The 23,646-nt window shown below is 40.8% G+C and overlaps 1 protein-coding gene across 3 annotated transcripts in view; it reads left to right on the forward strand.

Moving 5' to 3' along the window:
• The window catches only part of ZNF484 (zinc finger protein 484), a 162,728-nt gene extending 139,649 nt beyond the window's left edge, over positions 1–23,079 (forward strand). For all 3 annotated transcript variants that reach the window (XM_023738598.1, XM_012557818.2, XM_023738599.1), the window contains one exon: positions 19,683–23,079. In XM_023738598.1, the coding sequence (XP_023594366.1) occupies positions 19,683–21,997 (2,315 nt within the window). In that variant the 3' untranslated portion in view covers positions 21,998–23,079. The remainder of the gene's footprint in view (positions 1–19,682) is intronic.
• The last annotated feature ends 567 nt before the right edge of the window (positions 23,080–23,646 follow it).

A 23,646-nucleotide genomic window follows, 5' to 3' on the forward strand; every position in this document is an offset into this window, starting at 1 on the left:
AGTGCTGCTATAACAGAAATACCACAAGTGGATGGCTTTAACAAACAGAAATTTATTCTCTCACAGTCTAGGAGGCTAGAAGTCCAAATTCAGGGTGCTGGCTCCAGGGGAAGGCTTTCTCTGTTGGCTCTGGGGGAAGGTTCTTGTCATCAATCTTCCCCTGGTCTAAGATCCTCTCAGTGCAGGGACCCCAGGTCCAAAGGACGTGGTCTGTTCCTGGTATTACTTTCTTGCTGGTATGAGGTCCCCATGTTTCTCGTGTCTCTCTTTTATATCTCAAAAGAGATTGACTTAAGAGACAACCTAATCTTATAGATTGAGTCCTGCCTCATTAACATAACTGCCTCTAATCTTGCCTTATTAACATTATAGAGGTAGGATTTACAACACGTAGGAAAATCACATCAGATGACAAAATGGTGGACAATCATGCAGTGCTGGGAATCATAGCCTAGCCAAGTTGATATACATTTTTGGGGGATGCAATTCAATCCATAACAGACTATTTGGTTAATTGCTCTGAGGTCTTGAGCAAACCTATACTCATTAGAATGAGGTTTCTTCACAGGCAAAATTGGTGTGATATAAGTGGATTGGCATAGTCTTATGAGTCCAGATTTTACATATTGGTGGATAAGTAGGTGGAGGCCTACTTTCACCTCTAGCCTTAGAGGGTATTGCTTCACCTGTCGTGGGTCGATTCCTGGTAACACTTCAATGTTGACTGGAACAACATTTTTAGCTCACCCTGATTGCCCTTGCACCCGTACCCAAGGGACTACTGCATCTTCTGTTTAGACACAGTCTTAGTGGGGGCTGCAACGGACGTCATGAGTGTCAACAGGTGAGCCTGCATTCTCTACCCATGCTCTTTTGGTATGGTTAAATTTAGTTTACGATCTTGAAAATGGATTTCAGGTTGTAATTTATAAAACATGTCTCGCCCTAGTAAAGGAACCGGGCACTCCAGCATGGAGAGAAAAGAGTGAGTCAAAGTAGGGTCACCAACCAAACACTCCATTGGTTGGATAAAATTTCTAGTAACTTTTCCCTGTAATTCCTACCACTGATATTGATTTCTTTGGTAAGGGTCCCTTCAGATTGTTAATAACAGAATGGGTAACTTCTGTGTCCAATAAAAGATCAATCATTTCTTCCCTGACCTTTACTTTAACCAGGATTTCGTCAGGGGAAACTAGAATAAGATTGGCCCCTGGTCCCCCTCAGTCCGACTCTTCTGCTTGTTGTATCATAACCTGTGTAGGTTCCTTCAGGGCCCTCTGTCTCTTAGGGTATTCTCTCTTCCAATGTTCTTCTTGTTTACAGCATACATAATGGTTTTTCCCTAACTTAGGCTGGGTCCTTGACCCCAGAGAAAACTTCCCCAGCAGTCAAGGGTGGAAACTTCCTTTCAGCTGGAAGTCTGCTGCAAGCATATCTACTTGCTGCTTGGTGCACTGGTTCTCCTTTCTCTCCTGCACTTTTTCTTGGTTAGAATAGACCTTGAAGGCTAATTCCACCAACTGCTAAATTCCCGTTCCCACACTGGCTTCTACTTTCTGTAATTTCTTTCATATGTCAGGGCACTTTGCCCTATGAATATCATATTTACCATATGAGCATTTTCAGGCAGATCAAGATCTAGATCAGTAAATTATCTGAAAACTGAAAATTTGTTCAAGGAAGGCAGAAGGGTCTTCCTCTGTTTTTTGTTTGACTTCATACACTTTGATTAAATTGTTTTGTTTGGGTGCCCCATTTTTGAGCCCAATGAGCAAGCAGTCATGGTACTGACTTAATCTGGCTCGGCCGGCCTGGGTGTTTGGGTCCCACCCTGGTTCAGTGGCCAGTACAGCCACTACAGCCAGTATAGCCACTCTACAAGGGGGTGGCCATCAGCATTTTGCTGGTGGAGCCTGTCTGCTTCCTCCATGACATTCTCAAAAATCATTCTCCTGTCTTCTGGAGTGAGTAAAAAGTTACGTAAGGCTTGACAGTCTGCCCAATTTGAGTTGTGGGTTTTAAAAATAGAGGCAAAGAGATCACGCATTCACTTAGGATCCTCTTGGGTATGCTGGTAGATTGTTTTCTAATTGAATAGGTCATAAATCGTGAATGGGCTATGTACCCAGACCATGGCTAGGGCTCCCACTGCCCCATCCTTGCCTCCACCTCACGCAGGGAGTTGCCTCAATGGGTATAGCCATGTTGAGTGTCCTGGGGCTCCCGGATCAAATAGGGTGCCACTGTGAGTATGCGCCAGGGAAAGCATTTCAGCACCGGAGGCCTCAGGGACTGATGGAGGTTACAGGATAAGGGGGAGGTCTATGACCTCCAGTTAAAATTAGGTCTTCTTCCAGAGGACTAGATAAAACGGGTTTTAACCTCAGTTCGAACCATGATTTTACATTGTTTTTGCAAACTCTTATTTTTCCACAACAACATAAAGCTTCAACACACATTTTCTCATCCCACTTTCCTTCTTTAAAACCAAAAAATCAAACTCATTGCCATCAAGTCAATTCTGACTCATAGTGACGTTATAACAAATCTAAATGCAGTATGGCGTTATAATTTAAGGCTCCATCTCAGGCCAGTGGTTGCTGTCCCCAAGCTTGTATTGGGGCCAGATGTCTTTAAAAAAAATTCATTTTAGACATTTCCATTGGATCATACACAAAGTAAGGCCAAGTCTTTAAAATACACCCTAGAGGACTACATTCCAGAATGCTCAGATTATTTCCCACAGTACCAAAACCTGAAACTGCAGACACCTATTTAAAACGAAAGTATTTGACCCAACTTCACTGGCTAAGCATTACCAGAATCTATAGTCTACTTTCTACATATAGGACTTATTTCTGTACTCACCAAGAGAGTCTTTTCCCTCTTCCTGGGGCACCAAACACCATTCCCTTTTCCTGACTAGATCTTCCGCCTAGGGTCCAAGATTGGCCCCAACCTCAAGGACCGAAACAAATCTCTCCCAAAGGAAATTCACTGGTGCACACTGAGAGAAGTGGTCAGTTCCTGTTGGCCAGAGGCAATCTCTGGAGCTGGGCGTCAGCAATGGGGTCCCATCTGCGTTGCCAGATTTTGTTACCTTAATGTAGGTTCTGCCCAGTGCAACTTTGAGTCAATGAAAGTACACTGAGGTAAGGAAATAGAAGGGCGTTTATTGCAAGTGGGCAGGCAAGGAGCAAGGAGGTGTATACCTCCAGTCAAGCTCCCCGAACAAAGGGTTGCAGAACCTTTTATACCTTCCCTCACAAGGGAGTACATACAAACATTATGGATTACGTAGGTTATCATGGCGCTCAGGCCCAGTAAGACAAATTTCATTTTTTTTCCCTCAATATGTACAGAAAATGGTGAGTAAGTTCCGCCTGGGGGCAGGGATCTTAATATTCAATTAAGCCTTAATGAGGCTTAGTTTACTTTAAGACAATTTTGAGGCTAGTAAACTGATTTTGACTGATTTAAGGCAGAAGCTGAGTTACAGTGCTCAGGGTCTTGATAACGGACAGGTGGAGCAGGTCTTCCTTGATGGTGGCTGAGCAGCTGCACTTCTTCCTTTGACCTTATGAGTCATAGGTCAGACCTCACAAGTTAAAGGACACTGTGCTCCAGGCTGCCAATTAGACCTGAGACTTCAGATGCTAGCCGAAAGCTTGAGAGTCCCCAAGGGATCCCCTCACTTCTAAGCCGCTGGCTACAAATTTGGGGTTTTCCACTACCCCTTCAGGATACCAACTGCAAGCTCAAGGGCTCCCTTACTTCTGACTTGCTGGCTACAAATTCAGGGTTTCCCAGTCCCCCTCATTTCTTACTTGCTGGCTCTCACTACTCCTTTGCATTTAGTAATTTGCTGAAATAACTCACAGAACTCACAGAAAGTGCTATACATATGGTTACAGTTTTATTATAGCAAAAGGATACAAATGAAGAGATATATAGGACGAGGTCTGGAAGTGTTTTCAATGTGGAGCTTCCAAGTCCCAAAAAGGGATTTGCTACCCGACCACATACATCGTTGTCTTTCACTAGTCATGAAACCCATGGAGCTTCTGTGTCTAGAGCCTTTATTGAGGCTTCATTACATAGGCATTGTTGATTGAATCATGTTTTGTGTTTTGTCCCCTCTCTCCCCCTTGTAGATTGACTAATTTCACAAGGTAGTCTTTCTGGCCTGACCAGCCCCCACCTGTGTCTTTTCTTTAGCACAAACTCTCAGGTTTAGTCTGGAGGTCTAGATAACAAAAGCACCTCAATTCCAAAGGTTTAGAGTTAGCTCATAGAAATCAAGGACAACGACCAAATTACTTTGGGCAAAATTCTTTACCGTACAGATTTAAACCATTGTTTGGAACCTTCAGCTTGACCCCATGCCCTAACCACCATACAAACCCCAAACCAGTCTCTTTTCCTTGCTTTCTCAGGCCATTTTTGGAGCTGCTTGAAAGCCACCCTGCTTTCCCCCAAAATTCTCATTATGTGAATAATAAACATTTTCATACCTGTAGTACCCTGTCACACAGCCATAGGATTAATTCAGCCATGCCATGGGGGAGGCCCCCGACCCTAATAATACTTAAAAATATGAGCAGGACAAAGAAGGACCCCCCTCCAAGTATATCCAGTAACCACCTATACACACACACACACACAGACACACACACACAGACACACACATGCAAACTGAAATAAGTGTCCACAATTTGACCCAACTGGAAATTTAAATATTTCTAAAAGGATTTATACTACAACAAAAAAGATAGAAAAGCTCTGACTGGCTTTTTTGCCCATTTGGCTGACCTTAGCTTCCAATCCCTCTAGTGGTTGAGTGTGTCCCAAAACCCCCACCATAAATCACATTGTTGGCAAAGGCTATCTAGTGTGGCCAAAGGCCCCCAAGTAAACAAAGACACTTATCAGGCAGAACATTCCAAGAATTTAGAGATTTCCTGCCAGGAGCTATCTACTCCAAGGCAACGGGTTTGGGTTTTTTTGTTTGTTCGTTATTCGTTACTACACAGCACTTCTACAACATAGGTTCTGCATTGACTTTAACATTTGCTAAAATGCACCAGCTGGCAAATTGTTATGGCCTTAATCAATACTGGGGCTCAAATTACAGTTATACCTTGGGATCCCACTAAATTTAAACAAGGAACCCCTTATTCTCTTAAAGGGAGTTTCTGAGCATAAAATAGAGGACAAACTGAGATACATTATTTGAACTATGTCTTGCCTAAATTCCCCCATGGTCATAGCAGCTATTGCCCTAAAATATCCTGTAGTGGGCATGGATGCTATGATTCAATGACTAATAGATTAAAATTAAATTACATCTGTGTCACTTTCAAATTGACTTCAAAATGGAACCCCATGGACCTCCCCCTGTACCCTACCACCATTTAAAGTATTTAAGATACCCCAGTGTAAATCAAAACATAGCCTTCAAGGATTGAAAACCATTATATAAGACCTATTCAGAGAAGAGGTGATTATCCTCACTGCAACCTGTAAATATTTTGCTATTACAGATTTGGCGAATATGTTCTTTTTAGTGCTATTTCAGTAGCTACTCAGCCACAGTTTGCTTTCACCTCTGAAGGGACACAATACACCTTTATCCATGGGGTATCTCGACAGCCTTACCTTCACACACAATCTTTGTAGGCAAGATCTTGACTGTATTCACCTTTTTCCCAGGAGTACTGGCATGACATTACATTGATGACATCCGTTTTCCAAGGACATTTATTTGACACACTCAGGACAAACACTTACTGTGTTAGTAAAAATCAACATAAGACCAATTCCTAAAATGTGAAGATAACTTGTATCCCCACTTTTCCCCTTCTCCATTATCCTGACACCAGTCACTCATGTGCCACTGTGTCTCTCTGACCCTAACCACCTAGAGTTAGATCGGACCTTACAAGTTGAAAGGACTCTGTCCTTTTATTTATTTATTTTTATTGTACTTTAAGTGAAAGTTTACAATTCAAGTTAGTCTCTCATACAAAAGTTTATACATAGTTATGTGACCCTAATTGCTCTCCCTATACTGTGACAGCCCACTCCTCCTTTCCACCCCTGATTTCCTGTGTCCATTCAATCAGCTCCTGACCCTCTCTGCCTTCTCATCTCACCTCCAGACAGGAACTGCCCATTTAGTCTCATGTATCTACTTGAGCTAAGAAGCACACTCTTCACGAGTAGCATTTTATGTCCCATAGTCCAGTCTAATCTGTCTGAAGAGTTGGCCTCGAGAATGGTTTTAGTGCTGGATTGACAGAGAGTCTGGGGGCCATGCTTTCCGGGGTTCCTTCAGTCTCAGTCAGACCATTAAGTCTGATCTTTTTACTAGAATATGAGTTCTGCAACCCACTTTTCTCCTGCTCCATCAGGGTCTCTGTGTTGTGTTCCTGTCAGGGCGGTCATTGGTGGTAGTCAGGCACCATCTAGTTCTTCTGGTCTCAGGTTGATGCAGTCTCCGGTTTATGTGGACCTGTCTCTTGGGCTAATACTTTCCTTGTGACTTTGGTGTTATTTTCCTTTACTCCAGGTGGGTTGAGACCAATTGATGCATCTTAGATGGCCGCTTGCTAGCTTTTAAGACCCCAGACGCCACTCACCAAAGTAGGAGGCAGAACATTTTCTTAATAAAATTTGTTACACCAATTGACCTAGATGTCCCCTGAAAGCATGGTCCAGGACTCTGTCCTTTTAGATGGACTGCCTACATAGCCTTTCTCTGACCACCAGCCACATTCAGTCCTCTCTGCTGGCTTTTGCTGCCCCCAGTGTGTTCGATAATTCACTAGAATGACTCACAAAACTCACAGAGATTACCTGTACTTACAGTTACCCATTTATTATAACCAAAAAGGATGCAAATGAAGAGCCACATCAGGTGCAATCCAGTAGAGGTCTCAGCACAAGGCCTCCATTGTCTCCACGGACATGCCACCCTTTCCTGTGCATGGATGTTCTCACCAATCCAGGAAGCCCAACTGCTTTTGTGTTCAGGGTCTTTCATACCAATGCATGTTTATGATTAGGACCTCATTGCATAGTCATGATTGATCAAATCAGTGAATATGTATGATTGATTGCATTTTTCCCCCTTCCCCTCCTGAGGTTAGTTAACATGCTTGGTTTGTAGCCCTCACTCATTTGCATACCATTAAATTTTGCCTGGCTGTTTTAGAAAAACAAAGGTACCTCGATTTCTTGAGAAATTTCAAGGGCAATTTTTAGTAACGGAGACAAAGTCCAAATCTAATTCTTAGTCCCACACTCACAAAGGAACTTACAAAAAGGGAATGAGCCATTGCCCCACCCATAGTACAAGTCCCTGCCACATTAGTGAAATTCTTGAAAATTATTTGACAAGCCAAGGGTTGCTCTATCCCTTACACTGTCAAGGAACAACTATTGACCCTGTTAGCACCTACACTGTTAAAAACAAGCCCAACATCTTCTAGGGCTTTTTGGGTTCTGGTGCCAGCATACTGTAAAAATGGCATGAGGGCAGTGTCTGACCTCTTCTAACTTTCCAAAGGTGAAGGAAAACCAAGATCAACAGCGTAAGGCTGGTTCCTGTGAGGCAAAGGTCAGACATGCCTCCTCTCTCTGCTGTCTTTACCAGTTCTGACACCAGCTATCCCTCCTGTGGCACTCTCTACTTCTCTGCTGTGTTCGATAATTCACTGCAGTGGCCACGCAGAACTCACAGACGATACTCACGATTGTGGGGTTTATTAGGGAACTAACAGGTTACAGCTCAGGTTCAGGAACACTCAGGATACAATTCTTCCATCAGGACAGCCTCTTTTCAGCTGTGCCTGCAAACACACCTTTCTCTAGCCCCTCTGCCTCTACCCTGCTTGGGCAAATGTTACAAAGCCCTTCTAGCCCCTCTGCCTCTGCCCTGCTTGGGCAAGTGTTACAAAACTCTCTTTTTCAGCTCTGCCAATAAGTGCCCGGAGGCACCCTACTCTGCCAGCAAGCCTCCTGCCAAAGGCACTCAGCTTTCTTACTCTGTGAGCCAGGAAGCCCACTGCGCCATCTCCTGCTGGTTTCCCCTGCTGCCATTTCTCTGCCACTGCTTCTCACCATCTTCAGTGTTAGAGCACTCTCTCTCTCAGTCTCCTGGTTCCAGGAGCTTCTCAGTACAGGGATCGCAGGTCCAAAGGATGCACTCTGCTCCGGCTGTTCTTCCTTGGTGGTAATGAGATCTCCTCTTCCCACCTCTGGGATGGCTCATTTTAAACCCAGCAGGATGGCAAAGCTGACCAATCCCCTTGGCAGGCCAAAATTACCTTATTGCACAGTGCCACCCAATCACTTGGGTAGGAGTTACAAGACCATGGCGAGAAAGGTTACACAAAGGCGATCCATAGCACTGCACATACTACTCATATACAGATATTACATAAGCCCATTTATACTGTTATTTGCAAATCAGTCCACCTTGAATGTGACCCCATTCAACAAAAGGCTCTAGAATCTGTCAATTGCAGTATAATAGGCATTGCCATTAGTAACCCCAGAGACTCCTTCATTATAGAGGCTTTAACAATAGCCTCTCTTGCTTCCTGAAGTCTCTGCACCACCTATGATAGCTATAAGTTGCCCCTGGGCTTCTGGTGCAAGAAACTGCCCTCCTTGACCCCATGCTGTATGCACTTAGAGCAGTGTATGCTGACCATATACTAGGACCTCCTCGAAATAGAGCCTCTCACAGACCATGAGCCTGTGACGCTTTTTACCCAGCTGCCCATTATGCCTTGGGTCATGGGAAAAACACCCAACAAGTGTGGCATGGCCATTGAGGTTTTCTTGATACAGGATGGATCTGAACTGGGCCCTCTGGCATATTCTACCTGCAGGAGGGGTTGGCCTCCCATTTTCAGTCCTTTGCCAGATGCCATGGCTCTGGAAGAGGTTGCCTCTCCCTTAGACCTCTTGGCTGCCTGTAGAGCCTCTTGGGGTCGACTCAGTGAACAGTAATGGGAGTTCATCAACTTTACAGGCAGCATTACCTCTATCACACATGATACAGTTCATTGGCGAGCTGCTGCTTTTTATCCCTTTACTGGGACATTCCTGATAAAGTTGCAGCCAAGGGTCAGCACAGTAGGCCAAACCTGAGGCAGGTATCTTAACACTGGATACTCTGGCCAACAACCAGCTCTATCTGTACGTTTTTACAGATGGTTGGGACATTGCCATTAGTCTGGTCATCTGTTCTGGTCAATGGTAGCAACAGTTTGTTGTCCAAGGTTGCCCCCTATGGGGGGAAAAAAGCTCTGGGACCATCTTGCCTTATAAATACCCAAAATACAGATTCAAGGTTATGCCTGCCTCTGTATCTACTAAGGTCACAATAGAAGGCCTCACCAAAACACTCCTATCACCTTTGGCATTCCAGACATCATTGATAGTGACCAAGGAGTGACTCATTTCACTTCTTAGAATATACAGTGGTGGACTTTGAACAAGGCATTCGACAAAACTTTCACATCTCTTTACCAACCTCAGGCTGCAGGCTTCATAGAGCACCATAAAGGCTTACTTAAGTTCAAATTCAATTAAATAAAACATGGCACTTTTCAGTCATCAGTCAAACATAAAGCGTGAATTGTAATAAAGAGTCTGACTCCATTTTTTGATATTTGACTCTTGACGGCTTTTAAGACTCACCACTCCCCCTTTCCTTCTGTTCCACATCTGGGCAAGCTGATAATAAAACTGAGATGCTCCCTTGGTGCCTGCAGGTGGCACAACAGTTAAGCACTCAGCTGCTAACCAAAAGGTCGCCAGTTCGAACCTACCCAGTGGCCCCACAGGAGAAAGACCTGGCGATCTGCTTTTGTAACTATTACAGCCAAGAAAACCCTATGGGGCTGTTCTACTGTGTCATATGAGGTCTCTATGGGTCAAAAATGGACTTAACAGCATCTAACAACAATAACAAAATCCTGCCTACAGTAAGAACCTTCAGCCTGGCCCCACCCCCGAACCACCATACAAGCCCCAAGCCAGGCTCCTTTCCCTGCTCTCAAGCCATTTTTGGAGCTGCTTGGGAGTCACCCTGCTCTCCCCAGAAAGCATTGTTGTATGAGTAATAAACCTGTTCATATCCTCTTGGTGTGTCTTAACATCCGAGCCATATTTTGAGTGGGTATCTATCTGTTTTTATAAGATGACTACAGAACATCTGTTTTCCAGGTGAATGTTCTCTCTGTGAACTGCTTGTTTATATTTTTTCATTTCAAAATTATGTTTTGCTATCTTTTTCTTTGTGATTTGTACCTATTATTTTTTCTTTCCTTTATAAGCTTTTTCTTTTTTTTTCCATAATGAAAGTACCTCTGTGAACTGACTTTTGTTCCATGATCTTCTCTTCATAGACCTCAAAGAGTTTTAATCCTTAGTTTTAAGCCTTAGCCTTTTTTTCTATTCTGATTGACATCTCCAGTCCCTTTATTTCTCTGACACTGTAATTCCGTGTTAACTGTATGTATGGAATGTTTTACTTCATCCTCAATTTAACAGTAATTGGAATTGTCACATTCCCCATCAGAAATATACCTCACCTTCAAAATTTTGTCAGATTGCGTTGTGGTCTTTGACCTTTTCTTCTGATCCATCTTCCTATAGAATTCATTCCACTACTTCTGCTAATTTTTGTCTTTTAGAAGATACCATTTAGATGCTCTCATCTTCTTACTTCTTACTTTAGTGTTATCACCTAAAACCAGGTCTATATTTTCTCATATTTGGATTATTCTAACCCTAGTTTGATGTGCTATTGCTTTTTTTTTTTTTTTACTAGTTCACCTGAAATGTTAATCGTAGACTTCATTACTTAAAACACTGTGTTTATCTTGTCACAGCTATATGAAGCAAGACTAAAGTTTACAACTTATTATCTAACACATGACAGATTCTTCTTTCAGTGGGTTTGTAGGCTAAAGAAAGAACATGGCACCACCAAACACAAGAAAAGATGCTCAGCATCATTAGCCATGAGAAAAATGCAAATCAAAACCACAATGAGATACCATTTCACTTCCACTAGGATGGCTAAGATTAAAAAAAAAACAAATGTTGGCAAGGATGTGGGGAAATTGGAACCCTTACCCATTGCTGTTGGGAATGCAAAATGGTACAGCCATTGTGGAAAACAGTGTGGTGGTTCCTCAGAAAACTAAAAATAGAGCTACCATATGACCCAGCAATTCCACTCCTAGGTATCTACCTGTCATGGATTGAATTATGTCCCCCGAAAATATCCGTCAACTTGGCTGGGTCATGATTCCCAGTATTGTATAATTGTGTACCATTTTGTAATCTGATGTGATTTCCTTATGTGTTGTAAATTCAGTCACTATGATCTAATAAGATAGATTAGCAGCAGTTATACTGCTGAGGTATACAAGATTGGAATAGTGTCTTAAGCCAATCTCTTTTGAGATATAAAAGAGAGAAGCGAGCAGAGACACGTGGGAACCTCATACCACCAAGAAAGCAGTGCCGGGAGCAGAGCGTGTCCTTTGGACCCGAGATTCCTGCACAGAGAAGCTCCCAGACCAAGGGAAGATGGATGCATCACAAGGGACTTCCTCCAGAGCCGACAGAGAAAGCCTTCCTGGAGCTGACAACTTGAATTTGGACTTGTAACCTACTAGACTGTGAGAGAATAAATTTCTCTTTGTTGAAGCTATCCACTTGTGGTTATTTCTGTTACAGCAGCACTAGATGACTAAGACAATACCCAAAAGAATTGAAAGCAGAGACTCAAACAGAGACTTGTACACCAGTGTTCACTGCAGCACTATTCACAATATCCAAAAAGTGGGAACAACCTAAATGCCCATCAACAGATGAACAGTTAAACAAAGTCTGGTACATACATACACACAGTGGTATACTGCTCAGCTTGTAGGATAAATGAAGTCTTGATACATGGTACAATATGAATGGAGCTGTAAGACATTATGCTGAGTGAAATAAGCCGATCACAAAAGACAAATATTGTATAACCTCACTTATATGAAAAGAAAAGCAAATGTATAGGGAACAAAGTTTATTAGTGGTTACCTGGGGTGGGAGAGAGAGGAAAAGGGGGAGACTTAGCAGTGATGAAAATATCATGTTGACTAAGGCTAAGGTTGCACAGCAGATTATTGTAATTGCTGTGAATAAGTTGTACACCTGTAAAAGGTATATATCTTTTTGTCAAAATTTGTGTGATAATAGTTACAACAATGACAAAAAAAAAAGAATAGCTGCTGAGGCTACTTATGTACAACCAAACACTTCATGGGATATGGTTTCCTGGCTTGAAGGTTTAGGTTCATGGTTTCTTGGAACATCCCAGTTAATTGGCCTACTAACATGTTCAGTGCTTCTGTTCTACCTCCTAGTTCATTGTGTAGTGCCTAGGGTCATAAAAGCTTGCAAGCAACCATCCAAGGCACAACAATTGGTCTCTATTTGCCTGAAACAACAGAGGAAGAAGGAAAATCAGGAATAGGAGGAAGATATGGCATGTGTGGCTAATTGCCCCCATGAACAACTGTCTCCTTTACCATGAGACCAGAAGAACTAGATGGTGCCCCCCTACCGTTACTGAACATTTTGATCAAAGATTCTATAGAAGAATCCTATTCAAAAGGAGGAAAATGCAAAACAGAATTGCATATTCTTACAGACTTCAGACTTCCTGGAGCCATGAAGGTTGGATGAACCTCTGAAACTATTGCCCTGAGATAATCTTTAAACCTTAAACCAAAAACATCCCCTGAAGTGTTCTTAAAACCAAACAATAGTTTAGTAAAAAAAAAAGTCTGCCTTGAGCATTATTCTCTTTTAAGAACTATCTATATGGGATCAAATTGACATCAGCAATTAGTAAGATTAGCTAGGAACCTTAGTGGGCAGTGAATTTATATTAATGGGGGAGGAACAACTCAGAAAAGGAGGTTAAGAATGGTCATACAACTTGAAGAGTGTAATGTCACTAATTGGTACATGTAGAAACTATGGAATTGGTGTATATTTTGCTGTGTATATTCTCAACACCAAAATAAATAAAATTGTATTTAAAAAGTTATAAGGAAATTAAATAAGAAAACATCTTGTAAAAAAAAATCATTACCTTGTATTTGCAATTCACATTTGTTTCTGTTCAGTTTCCATAATCATGTCTACTCCATTTTAACGTTTTCTTTAATGTTCTCCCTGCATAGACCCTTTGATTATTTTATGATCTGTCTGCCTATTCAGATAATACATATACTTTGTGCTCAAGTTTCACTTGCTCCTGGAATTGGACCTCTTACACTGTACATTGTTTTTTCCCTTTTCTAATTCTCCAAACCCATAGAAACTTCTTGAAAATGAAAATAAGTTATGTGACAACTGAGGCTTTACCCCTACTTTTTTTTTTTAATCTCTGTCTTAGATAGTGTTGCTGTAACAGAAATACCCTAAGTGTGTGGCTTTAAAGAATAGAAATTTATTTTCTCACAGTTTAGGAATCTCGAAGTTCGAATTCAGGGCATTTGCTATAGGGGAAGGCTCTGTGTCGGCTCTGGGCGAAGATCCTTGTCTCAGCTTCTGTAGCCCTGGTGTTCTTCGGTTCCTTGAAGATCTTTACGTGGCATCTGTCTCCTCCCCACTCCCTCCCGTTTGTGCTTGCCTCTGTGTCTAATTCTTTTTATAACTCAGAAGTTATTAGGTTTAGGAAACATCCTGTACTGTTATCACTTCATTAACATAACACAATCTTATCCCCAAACAGGATTACATCCATAGGTATAGTGATTAAGATTCCCAACATGTATTTTGGGGGAACACAATTTAATTGATAACAGTCTCTAGAAAAATTTTAATAAAATTAAATTCATTCATTTATGTGACAGGTAGAGGAGATTGTTTTGCTCTATTTCAGAAGAATTTTAAAAATTTTCTGCTGAGAGCAATTCCAAGGACCAAAGATTGTAATTTGAATGGGAAGATAACTGCATGAAATCTTCAAAATTTCAGCCTTTCTGCATTATTCGTTTCTGTTACAGTGCAAGTCTATGCTAACTTAAATGTCAGTATGAGTGGTTCAGAATATCTGCTTTTTTTTTAAGTTCATAGAAAAGAGAGTCTCCCTGGAGTTGTGGTGAGATTTCATATTAATTTTTTAGAGCATAGAACCCTAAATGATCCATGAAGAATAATGAATTGTTAATAAGAAGAGGCTCAAAAAAAAAAGCTTAGTTGGGAAAAGTGTATATATTTGGATTCAATAATAAAATGGACTTTAGTGACTAATGGAAAGATAGCTTGATACACACACTTTATTTTTTTGCCTGAATTATCACTCTGTATTGTATTGAATGAGTAACTGAATCATTGATGACAGGGGGAGCAAAGTTTTTACATTGAGCATATGTGGTAATAATGTATATGTTGTCAGGTGTAGAAATGGATTCATAAGCTAAAGAAAGTGAAAAGTTGCAAAAGATCCAAATCCATGTTTAGGAATTCAGTATGAAATATCCTCACAAATAATGAAAATTATTAATGTGTGTGAATAAAAATGTAATACAACGGTTAGAGATCATGTTTAGGGACATGTCAAGACTCTAGAGATAGAATAAAATGGACATGAGATCAGACTCTATCTATATTCAAGAACTTTAGTAGGATAAGAAAAAATAATCTATTTTTTTAACATAAATATTCACTGAGCATATACCGTATCTTACATGCTATTCCAGAATTTGGAATATTAGTGATTCTCATTCTGAGTCAGAATGATATATTAAAGTCAAGCTCCTGGAACAAAGACACCCCAAGAAACAGTGACTTAGTGAATATAAAAATTGACTCTTCACATGACAGTTCTAAAGTGAGTAGTCCAGGCCTACCAGGCAACTCTACTTCTCATGGCCATTCAGGGACAAAGTTTCTAATGAGTCATTGCACAACCATCCCTTAGGGCAGGGGTTGGCAAAACCTGTCTGTAAAAAGCCAGATAGTAAATATTTTAGACTTTGCAGGCCATATGGTCACTGTTGTAAATACTCAGTTCTGCTGTCGTGGCCTAAAAGGAACTATAGACAATACATCAACAAATGGGTGTGGCTGTGTTCCAATAAAAACTTTATACACACTATAATTTAAATTTTAGATAATTTTCACGTGCCATGAATTTTTAAAAAAATTTTTTTCCAACCACTTAAAAATGTAAAAACCATTCTTAGTTTTCAGACGGAGGCTTGGATATGGCCCAAGGGCATTGCTGGCCACACAGAGCTGGGTGCTGCTAAGTCTGGAAGATACCCAGTGGAAAGAGAAGAGGCTTAGATGAGACACACCCACTTCCTTAAGACGTTGGCTGGATAGTAACAAATATAATTTTTGTTCCCATTTCATTGGTGAGAACTTCAATACCTAATGGCAAATGAGGTTGGAAAACATGGTGTTGTGAGACAACCATATGCATGGTAAACGAATAATTTCTTCTATAAGGATTAGCACAACGCTGGTTCTTATGCTGCAGAGGTTAAAAATGTCCCAAATGTCCAGCTTTTCCAAGCTGCTGTACCACTCCATCATCTCTAACATTAACTACTTCCTCTCCCGTCAGCACTCTCCCTCCCGTCTTTGGGGTCCCTAATTCACTGCAGTGTTCCACAGAACTCACCGTAAAAAGGAAGTGGCTTACGTGGTTGTGGAGGCTGGCATGTCCCAAATTCTTGGATCAGGATAGGCTTCTCCCTGGCCCTCAGTCTCTGCCCACAGGCACTCAGCTTTCTCGCTCAGTGGGCTGGGAATCCCACTACACCATGTCCTGTGGGTCTCCTGTGGGTCTCTCCTGCCGGTCTCTACTTCCTTGGTGGACTCTTCTCTTTCCTGCCTCTGGGATGGCTCATTTCAAGCCCAGCGGGATGGCAAAACTGACCAATCCCCTTTGTGGGCCACAATTATCCTATCACACAGCCCCACCCAGTCACCTGGGTGGGAGTTACAAGACCATGGCTAGAAAGGCCACACAAAAAGCAACCCATTACACCGCACACGGTTGCAAACTTAATGCGGTAAAGGAGGGGAACAGACTTTGATGGACAGCTACATTAACTTCCTAGGGCTGCCATAACAAATTACCACAAACTGGGTGGCTTAAAACAACAAATTTATCTCTTATAGTTCTGTAGGCTGTAAGTCCAAAATCAAGGTGTTAGCTGTGTTGGTTCCTACTGGAGACTCTGCGAGAAGAGTCTGTTCTATGCCTTCTCTTAGCTTCTGGTGTTGCCATCAGTCATTGGTGTTCCTTAGCTTGTAGACACATCACTCCAATATCTGCCTCTGTCATCAAATGGCATTATCCTCTGTGTGTCTGTGTGTCTCTTCTCCTCTTCTTATAAAGACACCAGTCATTGGATTGGGGCCCACCCTATTCCAGTATGACCTCATCTTAATTACATCTGCAAAGACCCTATTTCCAAATAAGGTCACATTCTGACATTCCTGGAAGCACATGAATTTTAGCAGGTGCTAGGATAAGTCAGGAGCCCTGGTGGTGTAGTGGTTAAGAGCTTGGCTGCTAACCAAAATGTTGGCAGTTCAAATCTACCAACTGCTCCTTGGAAACCCTATAGGGCAGTTCTACTGTGTCCTACAGGGTTGCTATAAGTCAGAATCACCTCGATGGCAGTGGGTTTTGTTTCTTAGGCAAATTTCACTTCTCTAATACCAAATGTGTAAAGACCAATTTAACTCAATACTGTTCCCTTTCTGTTCAATTCTGACACCGGCTATCCAGGTAGCATTTCTTACTCTGACCCTTACTACCCTGCACTAGGTCAGAGCTCACAAATTAAAGGAACAATTCTCCAGACTGCCAAGTCTGCCCGAGACTTCAGATGCCATATTCTGGGTTGGGAGTCCCCACGACATTCTCACTTCTTTCTGACCTGCTGGTTCCCACTGGAGCCCTGGTAGCACAGTGGTTAAGAGCTCAGGTTGCTACCCAAAAGGTTGGCCATTCGAATCCACCAGCCACTCCTTGGAAACCCTGTAGGGCAGTTCTGCTCTGTCCTGTAGGGTCGCTATGAGTTGGAATCAACTCAATAGCAATGTGTTTGGTTTTTCGTTTGTTTTTTTTTTTGGTTCCCACTCCCTTGGGTTTGATAATTCACTAGAACAACTCACAAAAATTGCAGAAAGTGCTACACTTATGGTTACAGTTTTGTTACAGCAAAAAAATACAAATGAAGAGATGCATATGGGAGTTCTCCTAGGTGTCTAGGAGAGTTCCCAAAATAGAGCTTCCATGTCCATAGCCTTTACTGGGACCTCATTTTGTAGGCATGATTGAGTCATGCCCCCTCCACTAAGGTCAGCTGCTATCATGAGGTGAGTCACCTCATTAGCATAACCTGTTAGGTGTGGTCTGGCACACACATCAAAGGCACTTAAATTACTGGGGAAATTTCAAGGTTTTAGAGGTTATCTCTTAGGAACCACGGACAAAGACCAAATTCTTTGGGTAAAGTTAAATTCTTTTACGCAAAAGGAGACACTAGTCAACCCAGTATAATAGCTTTCAGTCTGCCTCAGATGGCTGGCCCTTTCTCTTGTTATATGTTTCCTATTAGATGTATGTATTTCTGCACCCAAAACCAGAGGTAAAGAACTGAATCATAGGCATTTATTTACTGTTTGGCTAAGTCAGGAAGGCAGAGGCTACGATAGTTTTGGGGCACAGTGGTTAATGGAGAAAAGCAAGGAGATTAGTGAGGCTTTAAAGATGAAAGATAATAAGGATCTAGACTCAGAAGTACTTCTTTTAAGCCACAGAGTTTGTCACTTTATTCTTCTCACTGCAGTTCTACTACATAAGGAAATTGATTTGCTTGTGTTTGAATCTCTTCTTTCCCAACCATTAAACATTTGATTTGGGCAATGTCATGGATTGAATTGTGTCCCCAAAAAATATGTGCATCAGTTTGGCTAGGCTGTGTCCATGATTCCCAGTACTGTGTGATTGTCCACCATTTTGTCATCTGATGTGATTTTCCTCTAAGTTGTAAATCCTACCTCTATGATGTTAATGAGGTGGGATAGGTGGCAGTTATGTTAATGAGGCAGGACGCAATCTACAAGATTGGATTGTGTTTTGAGTCAATCTGTTTTGAGATATAAAAGAGAGAAGGGAGCGGGGCGGAGGGGGGCTCATAGCACCAAGAAAGCAGCTCCGGAAGCAGAGCATGTCCCTTGGACCCGGGTTCCTGCACAGAGAAGCTCCTAGTCCAGGGAAAGATTAATGACAAGGACCTTCCTCCAGAGCTGACAGAGAAAGCCTTCCCCTAGAGCTGACACCCTGAATTTGGACTTCTAGACTACTAGACTGGGAGAGAATAAACTTCTGTTCGTTAAAGCCGTCCACTTGTATTTCTGTTACAGCAGCACCAGATGACTAAGACAGGCAAATTAACTCTTTGTGGCTCAGTTTCCTCGTCTGTAAAATGGGGAAAACAGTAATAGCAACAAAAAAGTGTGCTAATGTTCAATGAGTTAATATGGAACTTAAAACAATTTCTGGTACATCTAACTGCTGTTATTTATCATATGTTGTTGTTGTTAGGTGCCATCAAGTCAGTTCCAACTCATAGGGACCCTGTGTACAATAGAACAAAACACTGCCAGGTGCTGCGCTATCCTCACAATCATTGCTATGTTTGAGCCCATTGTTGCAGCCACTGTGTAAATCCATCTCTTCGAGGGTCTTCCTCTTTTTCGCTTACCCTCTGCTTTACAAGCATGATGTCCTTCTCCAGAGTCTGATCCCTCCTGATAACGTGTCCAAAGTACGTGAGATGAAGTCTCGCCATCCTTGCTTCTAAGGAGCGTTCTAGCTGTACTTCTTCCATGACAGATTTGTTCGTTCTTCTGGAAGTCAATGGTATAGTCAATATTCTTTGCCGACACCATAATTCAAAGGCATCAATTCTTCTTTGATCTTCCTTATTCATCGTCCATCTTTCTACATGCATATGAGGCGATTGAAAACACCATGGCTTGGGTCAGATGCACCTTAGTCCTCAAAGTGACATCTTTGCTTTTTAACAATTTAAAGAGGTCTTTTGCAGCAGACTTGCCCAATGCAATATGTCGTTTGATTTCCTGACTGCTGCTTCCATGGGCATTGATTGTGGATCCAAGTAAAATGAATTCCTTGACAACTTCAACTTGCATGTTGCTGTGGTAGTTTGCATGTTGCTATGATGCTGGAAGCTATGCCACCGGTATTTCAAATACCAGCAGGGTCACCTGCTGATTTCAGTGGTGCTTCCAGACTAAGACAGACTAAGAAGATGGACTTGGTGATCTACTTCTAAGATAATTGGCCAGTGAAAACCTTATGAGTAACAGCTAAACAGAGAAAATATTGAAGTTGTCAAGGATTTACCATACAGTAAATGTAATATGTTTTTATTATATATTATAGCATATATCATACATAAATATGATTTTACTTATATGTATTTATTATATTTATATATAGCTCTTCCATTTCTGTGTTCACCCTGAATCAACTATGTTTCATTCCTTCTGTTAGCTGTTCTTTGTGTCAATTTTATTTCTTCTTTCTTTTTTAGATGGGGATATTGGATTTGAAACTTCACAACAGGGAATTTCTGAACAAGTTTTATTCCAGTATGAGGGAGTTAATCTATTCACAAGAGATGACTCATTGTATTCCATTATAGAAGAACTGTGGCAAGATGATGAACGGACAGAGAGATATGAGGAAAACCAAAACAAATTTTCAAGTCATGTTGCCTTAATCAACAAGAAAATATTAGCTAATGAGATGGGCTATGAATATAAGGACATAGAAAAAATAGTTCATGTAAACACAGACCTTGTTCCTTCAAGAAAAAGGCTCTATAACTATTACTCATTTGGAAAGAGTTTGAATCCTATTGCAAACTCACATAATCATAATGGAAACAGTGCAAAAGAAAATCTTGATAAGATTATCGGATATGGTAATAATTTCACTCAGGTAAATTCTCATACAGAAATGAATGCTTATGAATGTAATCAATGCAACGAACTTCTGAGTCATAAGCAAGCTCTCATTCAACATCAGAAAATTCATACTGAAGAGAACCTCTATTTATTTTCAGACTACATAAATGTTTTCACTCAGAAGTCACATGTTTTTGCACATCAAAGTATTTATACTGAAGAAAAACAACATGAATGCAGCAAATGTGAGATAACTTTCACTCAGAAGCCCCAACTTGGTGTAGCTCAGACGGTTTATACAGAAGAGAAACCCTACAGATACACTGAATATGGGAAGGAATTTTCCCTCAAGTCAAACCATCAGAAAGCTCATGCTGAGGAGAATCACTATAAATGCAATCAATATGGGAAAGCCTTTATCGAGAAGTCAGATCTGTTCAGATTTCAGAGTTTTAATACTGGAGAAAAACCCTATAAACATAGTGAATGTGGAAAAAACTCTCAGAATTCAGGCCTCAATATACATAAAAAAATTTATACAGGAGAGAAACACTTTGAATGTACTGAATGTGGAAAAGCTTTCACAAGGAAATCAACACTAAGTATGCATCAGAAAATTCATACAGGAGAAAAACCCTATGTTTGTACTGAATGTGGGAAGGCATTTATCCGGAAGTCACATTTTATTACGCATGAGAGAATTCATACTGGAGAGAAACCTTATGAATGCAGTGACTGTGGAAAATCCTTTACTAAGAAATCACAACTCCATGTGCATCAGCGAATTCACACAGGAGAAAATCCCTTTACGTGTTCAGAATGTGGGAAGATCTTCACCCACAAAACAAATCTCATTATACACCAGAAAATTCATACTGGGGAGAGACCGTATATATGTACTGAATGTGGGAAGGCCTTTACTGACAGGTCAAATCTCATTAAACACCAAAAAATTCATACTGGAGAGAAACCCTATAAATGCAACGACTGTGGAAAATCATTCACCTGGAAGTCACGGCTCAGGATACATCAGAAATGTCATACTGGAGAGAGACACTATGAGTGCAGTGAATGTGGGAAAGCATTCATCCAGAAATCAACACTAAGTATGCATCAGAAAATTCATAGAGGAGAAAAACCCTATGTTTGTACTGAATGTGGGAAGGCCTTCTTCCACAAGTCACATTTTATTACACATGAGAGAATTCATACTGGAGAGAAACCTTATGAATGCAGTGATTGTGGGAAATCCTTTACTAAGAAATCACAACTCCATGTGCATCAACAAATTCACACTGGAGAGAAACCCTATATATGTACTCAATGTGGAAAGGCTTTCACTGACAGATCAAATCTCTTTACACACCAGAAAATTCACACTGGAGAGAAACCCTATAAATGCAGTGACTGTGGAAAAGCCTTCACTCGGAAGTCAGGCCTCCATATACATCAACAATCTCATACTGGAGAAAGACATTATGAGTGCAGTGAATGTGGGAAAGCCTTTGCGAGAAAATCAACACTAATTATGCATCAGAGAATTCATACAGGAGAGAAACCCTATATTTGTACTGAATGTGAGAAGTCCTTCATCCAGAAGTCACACTTAAATAGACATAGGAGAATTCATACTGGAGAGAAACCCTATGAATGCAGTGACTGTGGGAAGTCCTTCATTAAGAAATCACAGCTCCATGAGCATCATCGAATTCACACAGGAGAGAAACCGTATATATGTGCTGAATGTGGAAAGGCCTTCACCATCAGATCAAATCTTATTAAACACCAGAAAATTCATGCTAAACAGAAACCCTATAAATGCAGTGAATTTGAGAAAGCCTTAAACTGGAAGCCAAAACTCAGTATACCTCAGAAATCTGATTCTGGGGAAGTAGAGTGCCCAATGCCACAATCATGGTGTGGAGATACAAAGATGTGAGAGACTGCAATTTGACTGAGAAGCAGAAGGTAATCAAGGTCAGTTCTCCTCTAGTTAGAAGTGTGGAAACGGATCACATAGCTGATGTTCAGTTGCACATATGGGGAGACACTTTGGAGAAAGTGTTTAAGTATTGTATAATGGCCATACTTGGTTATTCGAAAGATACTGGGATTGTCAAGCCCCTGTGGATAACAGAAGTAAATATGCAGGTAGATGACTTGCAATCTTTCTTGTTCCACTTTTTGAATAAGTAGCTTTATAAATTCAGAGCTTTTGAGTCTTCCTTGCTCTCGGTAGCAAAACTATTCAATATTGACCAGAAAATTTCATAATGAGTACAGTGGTGAGAAAATTTTTCATTGTCTAAATACCCTAAGAACACAAAGTATAGGCAATTCAGGTCTCTGAAGAAAGAAACCAGAAATGTTTGTGAAAATTTTAAATTGACGCTAAGGACAGAACTCTACTAAAGAATTGCTTTTATCCTCCCCCTCTTTGGAAAGTCACCATCATTTTTTATTTATAGTATGTATTCATGTGTGGAAACTCAGAAAACAAAATTCTGAACTTAAAATTTCACTTTGAGATTGGCAAATTAGAACCACAGGCTTGAATATTATCCTCTTTAGGTAACCAATATGTTCCCTCATTTATTAATTCCCAGCTGTGGCAGTAGGTTCCTCACATCCAACAGGTATACAAGAGCTCCCAGCCTCTGGCCAAAAGTTCATCAATTATGTAAAAGCCCCCACAGACTACTTATCATCAAAGAACTGGCCCTAAGATCATGGAACTGAGCCACAGGAACCTCAGGTCTAGATAACAGTACTTTGGATCCTCAAGCTGGTCCACAGAAACCTGCAGTTTCTTATGATTTCTGTTTGAAGAAGAGACTAATTAAGAAAATGGATTTCAAAACCTATAATTATTTTCCTCTCAATCGTGTTAATCTATGTTCTACATATACATTATATACTAAATTACTATGAAACACAAATGTATTATGTTTCCTAATGGTTTGTTTTATTAGAAGATAAAATATAGTTGAACTTTTGGAAGAGTACTCCTCCTTTCCCCTCCCAGTCTCTACAAGTTAATCTTTAAAATTGTTTTTCCAATCCTCTGTGTTCTTACTGGTGCCCTGGTGGCATACTGGTTAAGAGGTTGGCTACTAACCAAAAGGTCAGCAGTTCTAATCCACCAGGCACTCTTTGGAAACCCTATCAGGTAGTTCTGCTCAGTTTTGTAGGGTCATTATGAGTCAAAATCAACTTGATGGCAACTGGTTTGGTTTTGGTTTTTATGTTCTTACTGACTTTTATGACTATCAACTTTTATTCTGTCAGATACTGAAAGAAGTGTGTTATAATCTTCCAGAATAATTGTTAATCTTTCTCTCTCTAGCTCTACCAGTTTTTGCTTTTATATTTTGAGTCTTTGTTTTTACATGTATTCAAATTTAGAATTGTTATAGTCTTCCTGTTAATTGAAACTTTAACATTATGAAATGTCTCTTTTTATCTTCAGTGGTGCTTTTTGCCTTAAAATGTAGTATATCTGATATTAATACAGCCACATCACCTTTCTTACATGTAAGTTGTGCTTTTTTAAAGCAGCATACGTTTGAGCTTTGGTTTTTATGTAGC

The sequence above is a fragment of the Trichechus manatus genome, unplaced genomic scaffold (genome assembly GCF_000243295.1).
Source record: "Trichechus manatus latirostris isolate Lorelei unplaced genomic scaffold, TriManLat1.0 scaffold00120, whole genome shotgun sequence".
Classification (NCBI taxonomy): domain Eukaryota; kingdom Metazoa; phylum Chordata; class Mammalia; order Sirenia; family Trichechidae; genus Trichechus; species Trichechus manatus.